Source organism: Gopherus evgoodei, chromosome 7 (genome assembly GCF_007399415.2).
Source record: "Gopherus evgoodei ecotype Sinaloan lineage chromosome 7, rGopEvg1_v1.p, whole genome shotgun sequence".
NCBI lineage: Eukaryota > Metazoa > Chordata > Testudines > Testudinidae > Gopherus > Gopherus evgoodei.
This window is the reverse complement of record NC_044328.1, coordinates 107,969,351-107,986,385: the sequence shown is the minus strand read 5'-3', so window position 1 is coordinate 107,986,385 and position 17,035 is coordinate 107,969,351. Positions and strand designations below refer to the sequence as shown.

Sequence of the window (17,035 nt, the reverse complement as noted above, 5' to 3'; positions counted from 1 at the left end):
TCTAGATACTCTACCAAAATGTGTGATCTGTCCTTTGTTCACGGGATACCTTCTGTTATACATTATTATTATTATTATGTAACATTATTTTTTTATTTTATTAATTGAGCCCAGTCAGCATGCTAAGCACTGTATAGAACATAGAGAAGGTAAGGTCCCTGCCCCCGAGAGCTTACAGTATAATGAGACTAACAAATCTTTACTGTGTGTGTATAATTATGTTTTTATCAGGCAGTCTTGGATCAATGTGTCGTTTCTTGGATACCCTATAAGAGCTGTCTCCTTGGGTTTTTCACTTATCCCTCATCTCTCCTCTCTCTCTGTGTTTGTCTTCTCTTTTCCTTTAAGTTGTTCCTGGTAGACATTCTGCAACTGCTCTCCTTATCTGGACTGCTCTTGTCAATCATTTCATTATTATTATTGTTTGTTACTTGTATTATTGTAGTATCTAGGCATCCCAATCAGGGCTGTATTGTGCTAGGTGCTGCTCATGTATGCAATGAAAAGACAGTTCCTGTCCTAAAGAGCTTTATTGTGGCCACCTCCAGGATAAAGCTTAGATATCAAGAAGTTAAAGTGCTGTTTATACTTACAGCATTCTCTAAACAAACAGAAAAAAAGTGTGCATTTATCTCTGATTAAAATCTTATATAAAAATATCCTATACAGGTGTGGCCTTTGGACTCCTGGTTAGTTGCCTTTTGACCTTCTGTGATGCAAAGCTTGTGTAAAAGGGACCTAATAAATTTAATCATTTAGATTTTTCCCAATAGTCAACCTAAACAGTTCTTCTTGTACCTTGGTGTTTACACCCTTCAGCTGTCATCTGGCCAATGTTTACATATTTATTTTTCTTACTCCTTCCCATGAAAGTTGTTGGTTTATATTTGATGCAATTATTTTTATTTAATAATTTCATATTTTGACTATGGTGCTGATGTTGGTTTCTTAAATAAACCTCAGCAGAAACCCTAGTGAGCCTTACATTTTAAGGGCTTCATATGTTTAAAAAAATTATCTAGAGGTGCTAAGAGATGCATAAGTATCACAGTTAGTGGCATATGTAATGTTTGCTTGCTTACAAAGTTTTTGAAAGAAACTGCAATAAAATGCCATTAAGACTGCAACAGAAATTAGCAATTGTATAGACACTGCACATGAAGGCTGCAGTACAATCTTTATCTTTTGTCAGTGGGCTTAGATATTGTAGAACATATGGTGTCAGATTAGCCACCATTCTCAAAGGCAAGATTCTGATCTCAGTTACCCTGGTTTAAATCTGGACTAACTGAGATCAAAATTTGGCCGAGAGTGTCTCTAGAGATCCATATTTACCTTGGAAGAGGATGAGCTAAAGCATACGGTGCGTCCACCATTACTTTAATGGTTATATGTCTTAAATATAATGATTGCTAATAATGTTAAAATCAGCCAAGAAGTTAAGGCTAATGGTTCATTCACATTCATTTGAACAGGTATCAGCAATGTAGGAAGAGTATGTGTGCAATAAAGCTTAGTACAAAACATCCTTTCATTACAGTTGTAAAAACAAACCAACCTCCCCCCTGCTGTGTGTGCTTAGAACTAGTGTTTTTTATTATTCAAATATTAACTAATTTAAAATATTTTTACCTCACTTAAAGTACTGAGACGTGTTCACATTCAGAACTATCTATCTGCATAATTTTTCTTATTATTAAATTTAAGCCATTTTGGTATGGAGTTTAGTGCCTCCAAGCCCCCTCCTGTTCCCTCAAAAATGTGGTTTAATGCTATTTTATACTGTAAGTAAAAACTGCCTAAAGGAGTAAAACAATTTCTCCAATAACAAAAACAGAAAATGCATTTGGAGGGATAACATATGCTAAGCATGCCTCATGCCATTTTTAAAATGATTGAGATACTGCATGAGAAAATGCTGTGCTAACTACACTGCTATGATAATGATCCTGCTGTAGCTTAAAAGGAGTCTTCATGCAGTATTACAAGATGAAAAGCTTTGATAGGTTGAAAGTAGTCATTTATAACTGTTAATTTTTGCTGCTGCAATTCCCACCCACTCACTCACCCATGAATGATTTCCTATCCTGAGTTCATGGGAATTATAAACAAGGCTGTCTGTTTCCATGTGATGGCCTATGGTTAAGATTAAGCAAAAAAGTGGGGGTGAGAGGAGGAGAGAGAAAAGGAACAATTATGTCAATTTCTTATTCTTAATAAAAGTTTCAGGAAAATATTAGAAGCACTAGAAACTGGAATCCTGGGTACTGTAAATAATGATGCTAGATTTGTCACCTTAGTTTCTTTTAGCATTTTGTTATTCTTGAAAGACGTTTTGTAGATCACTGCAACTCTCTACTAGTTCAGCTTTCGACCTTTACCTTTTTAGATCGAGCTTTGCTATATTAAGGTCCATTGCACATGGCTTTCTAGTGCTTCATTTACATCATGCTCCTCTGAAACAGCTTCTGAGTATGAAAGTGGCACTGATGCACATCTTTGTCTGTTTGCTGATCAGTTATGTGTATCGATATCCTAGCAGGAAAGAGATAGAAGGGTCCTGAATGTGTGCGTGGTATGGTCCAGAGCTGTCCAGCCTTCAGAACCCTTTCTGAAAACCAGTTTAGTCAATAATGGGAATCTTCACTTAGTAATATTATCACAAGTTCTAAATATCATTAATAAAAATTGGAGGAAAAATGAGGCCATAAGAACTCTAGATAAATTTAAACTCAAAGTGAATTACATTCCTCTTAGTGAAGGAGTGGGGATGTGGGAAATCTGCCTGTATTTGTTCAGCTGTTGGAGAGATCTGAAGTGCACGTACTGTACATGCTTTAATTCAAGGCAGAATGACAATACACTGTGGTGTTTTAATCAATTCCCTCAGCGTCAGAAAAGTCTATAAATCACGTGACTTTAAAAAATTGTTTTAATGTATTTAGAATGGATTAAAATGACCATTTGGCAGTTTGAATGTTAATATTCTTGGAAAAGCACTTCCTTCTATGCCAAGTTTTGGACACCAGCAGAAGAGGACGACGAAGCTCAGCTCTCACTGATTAAAGAGCAGAGTGTTTCCTAAATCTCCCTCTTGTTTTGAAGTATCCTGTTAATTCAGATATTCCTGCACACCAGTCAAAAACTATTATCCAGTGTTGTTATAGAGCACCGAAAATTATGTAACCATAATGTTTGTCAAATCATGTCACTCATTCAGCTTCCCTTCCTCTGGTTTTTTGCTTCTTAACATCCAAACACAAAACTGTTATTGTCAGCTTGTGGAAGAGGGAACGAAGAGGATTACTGTTCCAGCAGGAGTTATTTCTTCATCATCTTTTCATTCTTTTATGTTTTTTCAGTGAATCCTGCGCACCCCTCTTTTGGCTGATGCTTCCCAGAATGTTTATCCATAAAGCTCCAAAGGAGATCTTGAAAAGGGAAAATTAACCTCTTTGAAGGATCCCAGTTTATCCCTGTCACAGTTGTAATAGTTTTTGGCCATCACTGATAGAATATTTTCACTGGTTTATTTGCTGGTGTTCTCCCTTCACACTTGCATTGAGCTTCTTTTACTCATTTTATAAACTAAGACAAAAAATTTCAAACCTGGGTATCTAAAGTTAGGCTTCTAAATCCATACTTAATTACCTATATAAAAATGGTTTGATTTTCAAAGGTGCTGAGCGCACGTGCAGCTCCCTTGATATCACTCTTTAAATGTCCCAAGCCAGTATTTTTATTTCAAACCTTTAAAGATGTCATGAGGGGAAGGTGGTAGATATTTTTTCTGTTCTTTTAAATGAGTACGGTCAAGTATTTCTGAACTTTCCATTTGTTTGTGCACACTTAGGAGCGTGAAACATTTCTTTCCTTAGTGATTTTGTTCTGTGATGTTTAAATTTAATTTTACTACTTTGTTTTTACTGTGATTCTTATGGAGTCTAGACCATTGTGACTTCATTTTCTTCTTTATGCAACAGCACCCTTAAAAATGTTAATATAGCTCTGCAAAGAGAGTTTCAGCTCTTTGGTTTTGTCTTCAAACAAATAATGAAACATAGATTACAATCGAAAGAGGATACTGAGAAGTAATCATGTTAGTAATTATGGAAAGATCTAATGAAGACTCAGTATTAATATTCCTGCAGTAAAATGTGTTTACCTTTGCAAAAACATGAAATGTCTAACCCTGTTGCCCTCACTGTGGTGCGTGACCCAATGTAAACAGTGTATATATGATCTCATTGTAGCATATTAATCTCAGTTTACAGTGTGTTACTGAATTAGTTGAGATGTGTCTTATGTTTGTGCTACAGCAACAATCAGTTCTATAATAAATATATTGCCCAAGTCCTTAATGTGAGACTGTCACTATGGAGCAAAAGATAAACTTTTTAGTCCAACAGCCTTGGATTTCTTTGTGTAGCTATTTTTTGTGTAATTATACTGTATCTTGCAATTCCTTGAGTTTTCAAATGGCATTGAACAAAAACATGCTTTCTGTTTTCACCTTGCCTTCATGTTTTATTTGTGTGAGTGTATGTATCCATTCATTATGGACAATGTTTACAGAAACACACTTTAGAAAGAGGGTCTCTAACTCTTTCATACTGACATTGACTTCTCTTCCAGGTGCCCAGATTATTGATTTGATGATGCTCGTCATAGATGTGACAAAAGGGATGCAGACTCAGTCAGCAGAGTGCTTGGTGATTGGACAGATCGCCTGCCAGAAGATGGTAGTAGTTCTGAACAAAATAGACCTTCTTCCAGAGGGGAAGAGACAAGCTGCCATTGAGAAGATGACGAAGAAAATGCAGAAGACTCTGGAAAATACAAAGTAAGTTAACAAAGATGTTGTTCTAATGTAAGAAAACTTATTGTACATCCACATACTTCTCAAAGATGCTTTGACATACACCTTGGTTGGATCAGACATAGGCATAAAGAGATCTCTTGTATGGGTGCATAGAAAAGGATAGCGGTGTGTGTGTGTCCCCGCTCCCGCCCCCCCCCAAAAGAAATTAAAACCCTATCTTAAATTTTGCATCTGACCCCTGAGCAAGATTTTTAAAAGTGACTTTTGGTTGCTGTGATTTTTGGTGCCCAGTTTGAGACAACTCCAGAGGGTGGTTGCTCAGGTGCCTAGCATTAAAAATATATCAACTAGCTATGATCAAATACAACTGTTTCTATCTACACTAGGTGCTTAGAGATATTTTAAAATGTGCCATTTAACATGTGTTAGTTGACACACCTCAGTTTTTCAGTGTAGACAAGAACTTTGTGAGTTCTGTGCTGTTCTTTTGGGTTAATTTGCTGCACTTCCCCTGCTGTGTGCTCCAGCTGCTCACTGTGGTCATTAAAGATCTCATGGTGGCTGCTTTGTTCTTAAGGCCATGTCAACAATAAGGGGACTATAGCAGCATAGCTAATGTGCTGTAGCTATGCTGGCCTAACCCCATAGTGTCTACACTGCCACTTTCAGCACTAAAACTTTAGTTGTTTAAGGGTGTGAAAAAAAACACACCTCCCTGAGCAGCAAAAGTTTTAGCGCTGAAAAGCACCTGTATAGACAGTGTTTTATCTCTGGGAGCCATGCCTCCGGTGATAAAGCTACCACCCCTTTTAAGATGGTTATATTTTTGTCACTGGGAGAGCTCTCCCTTGGCGATAAAGCATGACTACACTGCCCACATCACAGCACTGCTGCGGCTGTGCTGTAATGTGAGCAGTGTAGACATACCCTTAGACTACAATGACAAAAGGGATTTTTCTGTTGCTGTAGGAACACAACCTTTGAGCAGACATGCCAAACTCAGAAAAAAGCACAGAAATTGGGCTTGTTTTTGGCTTAATTGACTTGCGAGTTGCTTGTAGGCTAGTTTTTGCTTTGTAGTTTGTTGCTTGTTGTAGCTTGTTGCATCTTTTTTTTATTGGCTCCCGGCAAGCAGGGGCAAGGTGGGGAGAGAGCTGGGGGTGCACAGTGGGCCCACCCAAAGTCCCAGACTGCACGCCAGGGGGGTGTAGTCACAGAATGTTGGAGTTCTTAGAGATTGGCTTGTTTTGACCTTTTTTTGAAATGAGTTTAGCTTGATTTTTGGTTTATTGTGAAAGTGGGGGTGCCTATTTAGCGCGTGAAAGTTGGCAACAATGCCTTTGAGTGATGGTAGCTATATTGATGGACGCATTCATCTGTTGACCTAGTTGCATCTACAGTGGGGTCAGGTCGGCATAACTACGTTGCTCAGATGTGTGGATTTTTCACACCCCTGAGCACCATAAACTACCTTGCCCTAAATTTTAATTGTAGAGTTGTCTTCAGTGTAATGCTGTAAGAAACAAACCAGAATTAAGATAGTTAATCAGTTTAAAGGCTCTCTTTGAATTCAGCTCAGATAAAACAACAAAGGTAAAATCTCCTGGTTTAAAAAAAAGATCTGCCTTTTGGCTTATGGGGTTGTAACACCTTCTGCACTCCAGGGAATCTTGTCAGCTGCAGAGAGAGGGAGGAGACGTTAGGGTCTTTCCTGACTTGAAGGTGAGAAGTGTGATTGGTCTTAATGGGAAAAGAACTGTGTGATGGATGGCTTAAATGAGAATATGGAAGAATATGTGTTTGAGATTGGGATTATCAATTTGGTACAATAAAAATAATACTTTTGAATTAAGTAATATGTGCTGAGTGTTTTGAGCTCCTCGAATACCAGTGTAGCCTCTCAACTCTCCTAGGGGCAAGGCTGCAAGGTACTATCTCCTTTTTATAGATAAGGAAATTGAAGCACAGATGGGTGAAGTGTTTTGTCCAAAGTCATGCTATGGAAAGAATTCTGACTCATACTTACCTAGCTGCTAAATCACATTTGTTCCCTATGGCAAGCGTAAGAGCAGAAGTAGATTGAGCATTTGAAGGTGAGGATTTTACCAGTGCTAGAGGAGCCAGCAGATCTTGGTTGTGTAAGTCATCTCATATTTAACTTATTTTTGATGGTAGGATAGTGTCCCCGCTCATCTGAGCAATCTGAAAATCTTACTTTTTATCAACTTCTCTGTTTTTTAGTCTGTTTCCTTTTGATCAGTACAGCATAGATGTCACTAGAGTGAAGTTTCCTTTTGTGTACATAGTACAGAGACAAAATTCTGCAACTTGTGACTCTCCTTCATAGAGAGGAAACGAATATAAAGCAGCTTGTTTTCCCCTTCATGTAGATTGAGAAACTTTCCATTTTTATTACTTTTTATGGGTGCAGGTACCTGTAACTTGGTCTGAGATTGCTTAGCACTTTTCTAATCCTCATCTCTGATCACACCAAATATATGTGAGGTTTTCTTAGCTGTGCCTTTTTGTTAATAAAATTAATTGATCAGATAAAATGATCACACTTGCATGGCTGTTGCATAAGAATTCAGATTTGTTATTCACAGCTAAAGTGGCCATCAGACTGCAAAAATGAACAACTTAAACGTAAAGGTTTAATTTTATCTCATAGTTTTTCTACAATATTATTTACTTGCTAGAAAGGTTGACCCACTGCACATCTCTTATCTTGAAACAGAAATGAAAATAATATTTCAATTTTTACATATTTCTTATCTGAGAAACAGTTCTATTTGGTACAAATAAGTTAAATTTTGAGAAAGTAATGATTTATAATAGTTTATCTTTGCAAACTAATCAAATGCTAGCAAAATGACTAAATAAAGATTCATTTTATTTTCCTGAATGGAGATCATTACTCCTGCATGGCACTCTGATCATAGGTTAAAGTTTGAGAACATACTGCAAATAAAGAGGAAAAAATACTTTTCTAGTATGAGGGTCAACACCTAATTGTCTGTGGAGTTTGACTGTGGTCAAACCTATATTCAGAAAGCGAAAATTATAAATATATTGAAAGAAACTAGAGTGTCTTCTCACAGTACTTCCCTGTACTGCACGTATACCCTCTTAACCCAATCCTTTCTTAAGAGCTAGGGAACACAAATAGGCCTTGCAGAGCATACTCTGAAAGTTGGCTGATTTTATCAAACTAAGGGGGGACTGGGTTTTAGAGTGAAACTTCTTACCTGCAAATGCTGTCTCTCCATCCCCTTGCTATTTAAGAAAAGGTTTTCTCAGCTGATCTCAACTGCTTTGGTTCCCCGTGGATATAGGTGGTCTTTCATAATGTTTTAGTTGAAATCATTTGAACTACAGATCCCAGGGATGCTCATATATCAGATGTTTGTTGTCTTCCCCATGCATGCACAAAAAGATTCAATGTTCAGACATCAGATCTTTTGTTTGTGACCTGGGCTTGTCTTAAAGTGCCAGCCCCACTGTGCAGCAGACATACTTTATTTCCTGACAGCCTCTTTCCTATCATCAACTCTGTGCTATCAAACACAGGCAATTTAAGCTGGTTTTGTGTTTCCAAATGACTCCTATTTATGGGATACTGCCGAGACCATTTGGCAGCCTGCCTTCTACCTCATGTACTCATCTGTAGTTCCTGAGGGAAACCTCAGTTACTAAAATATTGGTTCTGTCCATGCTATGGGTGAAGCCGTGTATCAACAACCAAATATAAAGTGTGGTTGCTAGTATGGTTGCAACTGTAGAGGGGACAGTGCTATAGACCCTAACAACAACATATTACAGCTCCTGCCACGTGACTTCAGTGCAATGAAGAAAGAGAATAGGGATGGTAAGACTAGCTCTATCATCCTTCTGCAGGTTTGGTGCTTTCAGAATTTGGCCCCATTTACAGTTGACAGTTTTGCAGATTGGCACCTAAAATCAATCAAAGCAAAAATATTTCACATCAGAAAATCAAAATCAGTGTTCTTTTTTTGCCTGGGTTCCTTGTCCACACAAGCCTTTCTCTTTGTTTGATGGAGACTAAAACACCTCTTGCAATAAGTTATTTGTGGTGGAGTAAAGTAGTTCTAATAGGGTCCCCTTATGTTTGAATGTATTTCTAAAAGCAACATGCGACGCCTCTGGCTTATGTTACATGCGGTTTGTGTGGAAGGAATGAGACACCTGGTTCAGCATTAATTTGTTTATTGCCCAAAAGTGTTTGAATAAATATAATTGAATTTCCGAAAGCTTTATGGTTAATGGCTGGAATTCTCAGTGCACATTTTTTTCATCCTTTGTCCCTGGAAGCCTCAGGCTTGTGGCACATAAACAGAGAAAATACCTTGTGTACTGGATTAGTGTTTGATAACTTCTGCTGAGGGAGCACATTTAGTGATCATTCTGTCTTTATCAGTGAGCTGTCATTCCCCCCTTAGTTCTTGCCTTTTGATATGAAAATCTGAAAGTTTAAGTTGGGAGAGGAGTAGAGCAAAAGGAATCCGTTACACTCTGATTTTGTGACCTGTCTCTGTTGTACAGTAATTAAGTATTTATGAGAACTGAACACTTAGAAGATTTGAAGGTTTTTTCCTGCTTTTATCATCTTATTTTACTGGCCATTGTGACTGCGTAGGGGTTGTTATGGCTTTTTAAAAAGACTCTAGACTATTTAAGGTCCTAGTCCTTACAAAGGCAGGTTTTCATTTTGTTTCCTTTCAGAAGTTTTAAAAAAAATTCATTGTCAAAATGAGTTATTAGATGAGATAAACCAATAGTTTGCATCTCACAAAAGATGTAATCTTACAGATTCTTTCAGCTGCTTAAAAAAAGACTATATAGTACAGGGCTGAAGAATAAAATTGGTTACAAAAGGAAGTCTTAAACTCCAGGATTGAATTGGATGACGTAGTGGTATTCTCTTACGTTTTTCTCACTGGAGATGCCTAAACAAGGTGCCTGTTAAACAACCATTCACCTCTTCTTTCTAATATGTTTTGATCACCCGTTAAATTGTTAACACTGTTGACATTTACATTATAAACATTAGGCTTCAGAGTTCACATCCCCTGATATGAGTAGAGGCAAATTACAACACTGTGGTTTCAGGGTGTCTATAGACTCAGTCAGACATCACATCACTGTTTTATATCTGATTTCACATTTTGAAGGTTGTCCTTGCAGTTATGACAGCTAGAGGATTTTTTTTTTAAATGAAAGTTTACAGTCTGGAGCACAAGATGGAAACCCTCCAGAAAAAAGGGTCCAGCTTACTGAGCCCTCTACAAGCTGGCCCAGTTGGACCCCTGCTTAAACTATAGCCTTCTGAGGCAAGCTGTAATCTTATTATTTATTCCCCAGGGAAGTCAGACCAGAAACTACAACAAAGAAAAATTAACAGTGTTAAAGGTTCAGTAGTAAATTCAGAGGCACAAATAGTACATTCTCAGAAGATGTCAATAATTCATTACTGTAGAACTAGATATATCAATATCCAAGGTAATTTCCTCATATGGATTGTCAGATGAGCTTTTATTACCATGTTCTACTTGTATGTGCAGCAGACGTGTGGTCTTATGGTGGGACGCTCTTTTTCTCTTTTAGGTTCCAAGGGTGTCCTATTGCTGCTGTTGCAGCTAAGCCAGGTGGACCAGAAGCCCCAGAGACTGTGAATCCACTAGGTGTTTCTGAACTAATTGAGGTACATGTAATGAAAAAGGAAAACACCGTAAAATATGGCCCAGTTTCTCAAGTTCTTTGGTGTTTCTGTAATAATATTTCATTCTAATGAATTCATGTGATATTAATGTGTGGAGTTCTAAGCACTTCTTTAGGAATCCATTCTAATTGAACAGACAAGTCAAGGCTGCTTGACCCAAAAGGTGAATTATTGTATCAGATTTTTTCAGCAGCCCAGTGCCCATGAGTGAAGAACTGCCGTAAAGAACTAATATGCTCAGTCCCGGTGGCAATAACTAGCCACATACTAAGAAACTAGTACCTGTTCAGTGGTGGAAGATTTTTGTTGTGGGTAAGCAAAGAAGTTTCTTGTAAAATTGTGAGGGATTGTTATGAGTAGTGAGTAAAATTAGTTTTAAAATTCTGCCAAATCCATGGAGAGTATCTTTTTATAATTACAGAAACAACTAAATTGAAAAAAAAACCCATTAAGGTTGTAAACGCAATCATTCAAAAGTTAGGAAATTTGGACAATCTTAGTTTGGCTCCCTTCTGTGGATGACTACCTGCTGTACAGCCAAAATGCTTCTGAAATAAATGTAGTCCAACTTTACTAATTCTGGGTCACTGAGAACGAAAATGATGCTTAAAATTGTTGATTGTCTCTAGTTTTCAAGATATGCTATTGGGTCAGTATATATGACCCTTGACTTGGGAATGACGGAGGATAAATGAGTTATAAAGGGAAGGGATCTCAGTTTAAACCAGAAATGACTAAAATACATCTTTGACTGGATCTATGAATAAATCTATGACTGGGTTTGGACAGTACTTGCTTTTTAGGCAAAACAATGAATGATGCAATCTGAAGCTGGTATTGCGTCATACATGATATGAATTGCATCATGTTATTCCTAGAAGTCATGGATGATGCAATCATAACGAAGCTTACATCAGTCTGCTGAACAAATTGCCCTATATCAGCTCTAGAAATCATACAGTGTCGTGCTCTTATTTGTCAGTGTTTGGTTTTGCAAAGGGACACTTTTCTGTTTAGCCAAAGTGAGCAGAGATGCCTCGTACTTGTGTGAACAATGCAGATAACTTCTGCTGTGTTTGTGGTGAAGTGACTTTTGCATCACAAAAGCGCAGTATAACCACTGTGGTTAAGAAAGCCTATCACCTTTATTTTGGCTGCAAAATTGGAGATCAGGACAAGAGGTGGGCCCCACACATAATACTGCAACACTTGTACAACAAATCTTCGCCAGTGGTTGAACAGGAAAAGGAAATCTGTGCCTTTTGCAGTGCCAATGGTTTGGAGAGAGCCAACAGATCATACCAGCAATTGTTACTTCTGCATGGTGCCTCCAGTTGGGAAAGGTGTGTCAAAGAAGAAAAAGTGGACTGTGCATTATCCAAACATTCCATCAGCTATACGCCCAGTACCCTACGGAGAAGGACTGCCGGTTCCTGATGCACCAGAATCATTCTCACTTGAGTCAGACGAGGAAGAGGATGAAACTTGTGGTTCTGAACCATCAATGTCACAGGACCCACATTTTCTCCCATCCTCCTCCTCTGAACCACACCTCATAATACAAGGTGAACTGAATGACCTTGTCGGGGATTTGGAACTACCCAAGAGGAAGGCAGAGCTGTTGGGCTCCAGACTATAGCAGTGGAATCTCCTGGCAGGCTATCAGGGCAAATGGAGCCCATCAATGCTTGCAGACTATTGCTGGACAGTGACAAGAGATGCTCCATTTAATGAATACAAGAGACAAGTCAAGAAGCGCCGAGTAGACACTGAATAGGGCTAAACGATGTACATAATAGTTTTTTGTCTTTTGTTTCATAATAAATTTTATTTATATAACCCTTTTGCTGATTTTTAAAGTGTTACATAAACAGGACAGGTGAAATATTATCATGTAAAGCAACCATAAACACATGAAAAGACCTAGGTTTACAATTTATGATTAAAACTCTACTATCTATACAATATACATAGACATAAAATGTAAAAACTTAAATATCTTAGAAACAGTAGCCAATCAGTTGTTTTAATTGTCATATTTGAATTCAGCACATCAAAATACATAATAAATATCACATTTTATCTCTGAAGCAGACGACTTCTCAAAAATTGTAGACCAGTGTTACATGATCAATTTTTTTTCCCACATGAGCACTGCCTCGTTCAGTGTGCAGGATGGATGGTACTCAGGTAATGAGCAGTATTTGAATACTTTATTTTCTCGTCATTGTTCAATGTGTGGCGTCTTATTTACTGGGCATTATTCAAACTTTGTTCTGACTACAGAATTATTCATTTCCTCATGAACTTTTCAAGGGCACTCATCGCTACAGCATTTCAGTGCTTCACACACATTAATGATTTCATTTTCACAACACCCTTGTGAGATGAGGGGGTAGTATTATTTCCATGATATGTATGAGGAGTTGAGGTTCAGAGAGATTAATTGTCTGCTGATTTTGGGTGCCCAATTTGAGATGCCTGTAACTGATTTTTCATAGTACTTAGCATTATATATAATTTCATATGTTCATAGCATTCCACTGAGTAGAGTTGCAGCTGTGAGTGTTCAGTACTTCTGCAAATCAGACCACTTTCCAACTTCTGCAACAAATGAGGTTGGGGTCAACAGCCTCCTTCACTATACCATGCTAATCATTCCCACAGCATGGTTCTTCCTATGGCACTGACTTGAGGCAGGGGTCCTGTTATAAAAATAGTTGATCATGCAATTAAAGACTATATATAATGGATATGCAGAAGGGAGCTGAATTAAAGCTGCACAGAAAACCTTAGTTTTGTCATTTCCTAACTTTTGAGTGCTCGACTTTGCAACCTTAATAACATTTTTTAACATTACTTTTTGTGAACTTGCCCAGGTTTTAAAAAAAGGAAACTAAAAAACCCAAATTCCATTATATGGCGTCATATTGTCATCTACATAGGTCATCAGCAGTGTTTGGACCCCTTTGATCTGTCTCGCAGATCTCTGCCACTTGAGCTAATGGAGTGACTGATAGCAATAATAATAGGTTGTCATCATCTTATGTGGACCAGCCCTGTGGAAATAAGGCACCCACTTTGCCAGTGGGTTTCCTGGCAATTTGCTGACAGCAGCAGGAATAGTGAGCCTTGGGAATCTTGAGTTCCTCCAACCCCTTTAACTTGTTCCTGTTTCTATCCTAGTCCTGTCTCTTCCTTTCCCCTTGCTCATTCCAGTCGTGTTCTCTTTGTGTTCCCAGGCTTAATTCCTCAGGCATGTCATCCTAGTTCCGGTCTCCTTGCCCAATTAGTCTTGGTCTCCCCCGCCAGGCTCTCTACAGAGAGTCCCAATCTCATCCTTCCCCAGTTTCTCTCTGGGTACGTCTACACTACGGGATTAGTCCAATTTTACATGAACTGGTTTTGTAAAAAAGATTGTATAAAGTGGAGTGCACGCGGCCACACTAAGCACATTAATTCGGCGGTGTGCGTCCATGGTCCAAGGCTAGCGTCGATTTCCGGAGCATTGCACTGTGGGTAGCTATTCCGTAGCTATCCCATAGTTCCCACAGTCTCCCCCGCCCCTTGGAATTCTGGGTTGAGATCCCAGTGGCTGATGGGGCAAAAATCATTGTCGTGGGTGGTTCTGGGTAAATGTCGTCACTCATTCCTTCCTCCGGGAAAGCAACGGCAGACATTCATTTTGCGCCGTTTTTCCCTGGATTGCCCTGGCAGACGCCATAGCACGGCAACCATGGAGCCCATTGAGCTTTTTTTTTTTTTTTTTTTTTTTACTGTCACCGTTTGTGTACTGGATGCCGCTGACAGAGGCGTTACTGCAGCACAACACAGCAGCATTCGTTTGCTTTTACATGATAGCAGAGACGGTTATCAGTCGTTCTGTACCATCTGCTGCCATTGTAAATTGGCAATAAGATGACGGTTATCTGTCGTTCTGTACTGTCTGCAGCTATCATGGGTGCCCCTGGCTGAGGTCGGCTGGAGGCACAAAGGCAAAAATGGGAATGACTCCCCTAGTCAATCCCTCCTTTATGGTTTCTAAAAAGAGAGTCAGTCCTGCCTAGAATATGGGGCAAGTGTACTAGAGAACCAGTGTATCAGAGAGCACAGCCTCTCCGTTTCAGATCCCGCAGAAATGATGAGCTGCATGCCATTCACGGGGGGTGCCTCTGCAACAACCCCACTCGTTGCTTCCCTCCTCCCCCAACCTTCCTGGGCTACCATGGCAGTGTCCCCCCATTTGTGTCATGAAGTTATAAAGAGTGCATGAATAAGAAACAGTAACTTGTTAGTGAGATTAAATGAGGAGGAGGCAGCCTCCCGCTGCTATGACAGTCCAGGCAGGACATTAAGCAGTGCGGGGGAGAGGAGCCTAGCATCCTGCTGCTATGATAGTCCAGGCAGTACAGAATCTTTTCTTTACACATGAAAGGAAGGGGGCTGATGGAGCTGAGCCCCCAATTGCTATGATGAGGACAGTTACCAGCCGTTCTGTCCCATCTACTGGGAATGACCAGGAATCATTCCTATTTTTACCCAGGCGCCCCCGCCAGCCTCACCTGAGGCCAGCCAGGAGCACTCACGGGCTGATGGTGATGACGGATAGCAGTCATATTGTACTGTCTGCCACCGGGGAAGGGAGAAGAGCAGATACTGCTCTTCGGTGCTGCAGCATCGCGTCTACCACCAGCATTCAGTAGACATAGGGTGACATTGAAAAAAGTCAAGAAACGATTTCTTTCCTTTTTCTTTCACGTGGTGGGGGAAGGGAGTAAATTGACGAGCTATACCCTGAACCATGCCGGACAATGTGTTTGAACCTACAGGCACTGGGAGCTCAGCCAAGAATGCAAATACTTTTCAGAGACTGCTGTGGACTGTGGGATAGCTGGAGTCCTCAGTATCCCCTTCTTCCCTTCATGAGCGTCCATTTGATTCTTTGGCTTCCCGTTACGCTTGTCATGCAGCACTGTGTAGCCTGGAGATTTTTTTCAAACGCTTTGTCATTTCATCTTCTGTAACGGAGCTCTGATAGAACAGATTTGTCTCCCCATACAGCGATGAGATCCAATATCTCCCGTACGGTCCATGCTGGAGCTCTTTTTGGATGTGGGACTGCATCGCCACCCGTGCTGATCCGAGCTCCACGCTAGGCAAACAGGAAATGTAATTCAAAAGTTTGCGGGGCTTTTCCTGTTTACCTGGCCACTGCATCCGAGTTCAGATTGCTGTCTAGAGCAGTCACAGTGGTGCACTGTGGGATACCGCCCGGAGGCCAATACCGTTGATTTGCGGCCACACTAACCCTAATCCGATATGGTAATATCGATTTTAGCGCTACTCCTCTCGTCGAGGAGGAGTACAGAAACTGATTTAAAGAGCCCTTTATATCGTTATAAAGGGCCTCGTAGTGTGGACGGGTGTGCCGTTAAATCGGTTTAACGCTGCTAAAATCGGTTTAAACGCATAGTGTAGACCAGGCCTCTGTCCCAGTCTTTTTTCTCAGCCAAGCCCAGTTCTCCCTAACCCTCTTGCTCCATGTCATAACTGTCTCCTCTTCCTTACTCTTCTGCCCCATTCCCTCTCTCACTGGTTCACAATCCCAGTCTGTTTACCCAGTATGTCCTAATGCCCCCTAACCCTTTCAGTTCTAGTCTCATTAGGTTCCGTGTCCCAATCTATTTTTCCTCTCCCCATCCCCGTTTTTGTCCCCTCTATGTTTGGATCAGGTGATTTTCTCCTCCATGCTGGCTGTGTGCCAGGGGGGCGTTATTAATAGTACAGAAAAGACAGGCGTCCTTCTGTCAGTTCTGGTGCCTGCCTGCACCTTAGCAGGGAGTTGCAATTACAGGAGAGTCCAGCTTTGCCCCTGTAGGCCTAGGCTTGAGCATGCTCATTTACAATGTGGGGATGACAAATGCGCAGTCTAGGCACATGTAGGAGCTGTGAGGGGAAGAGTCATTTTAACTGCTAAACTCTAAATATCTAAAGATATTTTCAGAGCTTATACCTTGACCAAATATGAATGGATTTTCACATGGACAACAAAAGGCACATCCCTCGCTTATAGGCTACCCCCTGCCAAATTATAAGTCCTTGCTCCCAAGTGGGGAATGTTAAAACTTTTCAAAGAAAATGTTACCAGGATTTTTTTAAATGGCAAAACAGTATAGTTTTTCCTAACCTAATTCTTTGAAATGGCTGAACTGTTTTAGCTGAAACTTTCCAAAGAAATTCAGCCTGAGGCATGTAAAATTTCAGCCCAAACAGTTAATTTGACAAAGTTGTAAGCAACTGAACACATCATGTTATAATGGGAAGTGTCGGACAAGCTTTATAGGTACTTCTACCACCCCTATCTACAATAAACTGGACTGTTATTTTAGCGTGTTACTAGATTCGTATCATGTCAGAGTGTGGGGTGTGCAGTGCATTGGGTTGCTCACGGTGGATATCTGGGTTCAGATACT

The 17,035-nt window shown here is 39.8% G+C and overlaps 1 protein-coding gene across 1 annotated transcript in view; it reads left to right on the top strand.

Annotated features, from left to right (window-relative positions):
• Positions 1-17,035, top strand: part of EEFSEC (eukaryotic elongation factor, selenocysteine-tRNA specific) — a 185,562-nt gene that overhangs the window by 49,976 nt on the left and 118,551 nt on the right. Inside the window, exons 2-3 of the mRNA XM_030568824.1 lie at positions 4,636-4,843; positions 10,448-10,544. Of these exons, the coding sequence (XP_030424684.1) occupies positions 4,636-4,843; positions 10,448-10,544 (305 nt within the window). The remainder of the gene's footprint in view (positions 1-4,635; positions 4,844-10,447; positions 10,545-17,035) is intronic.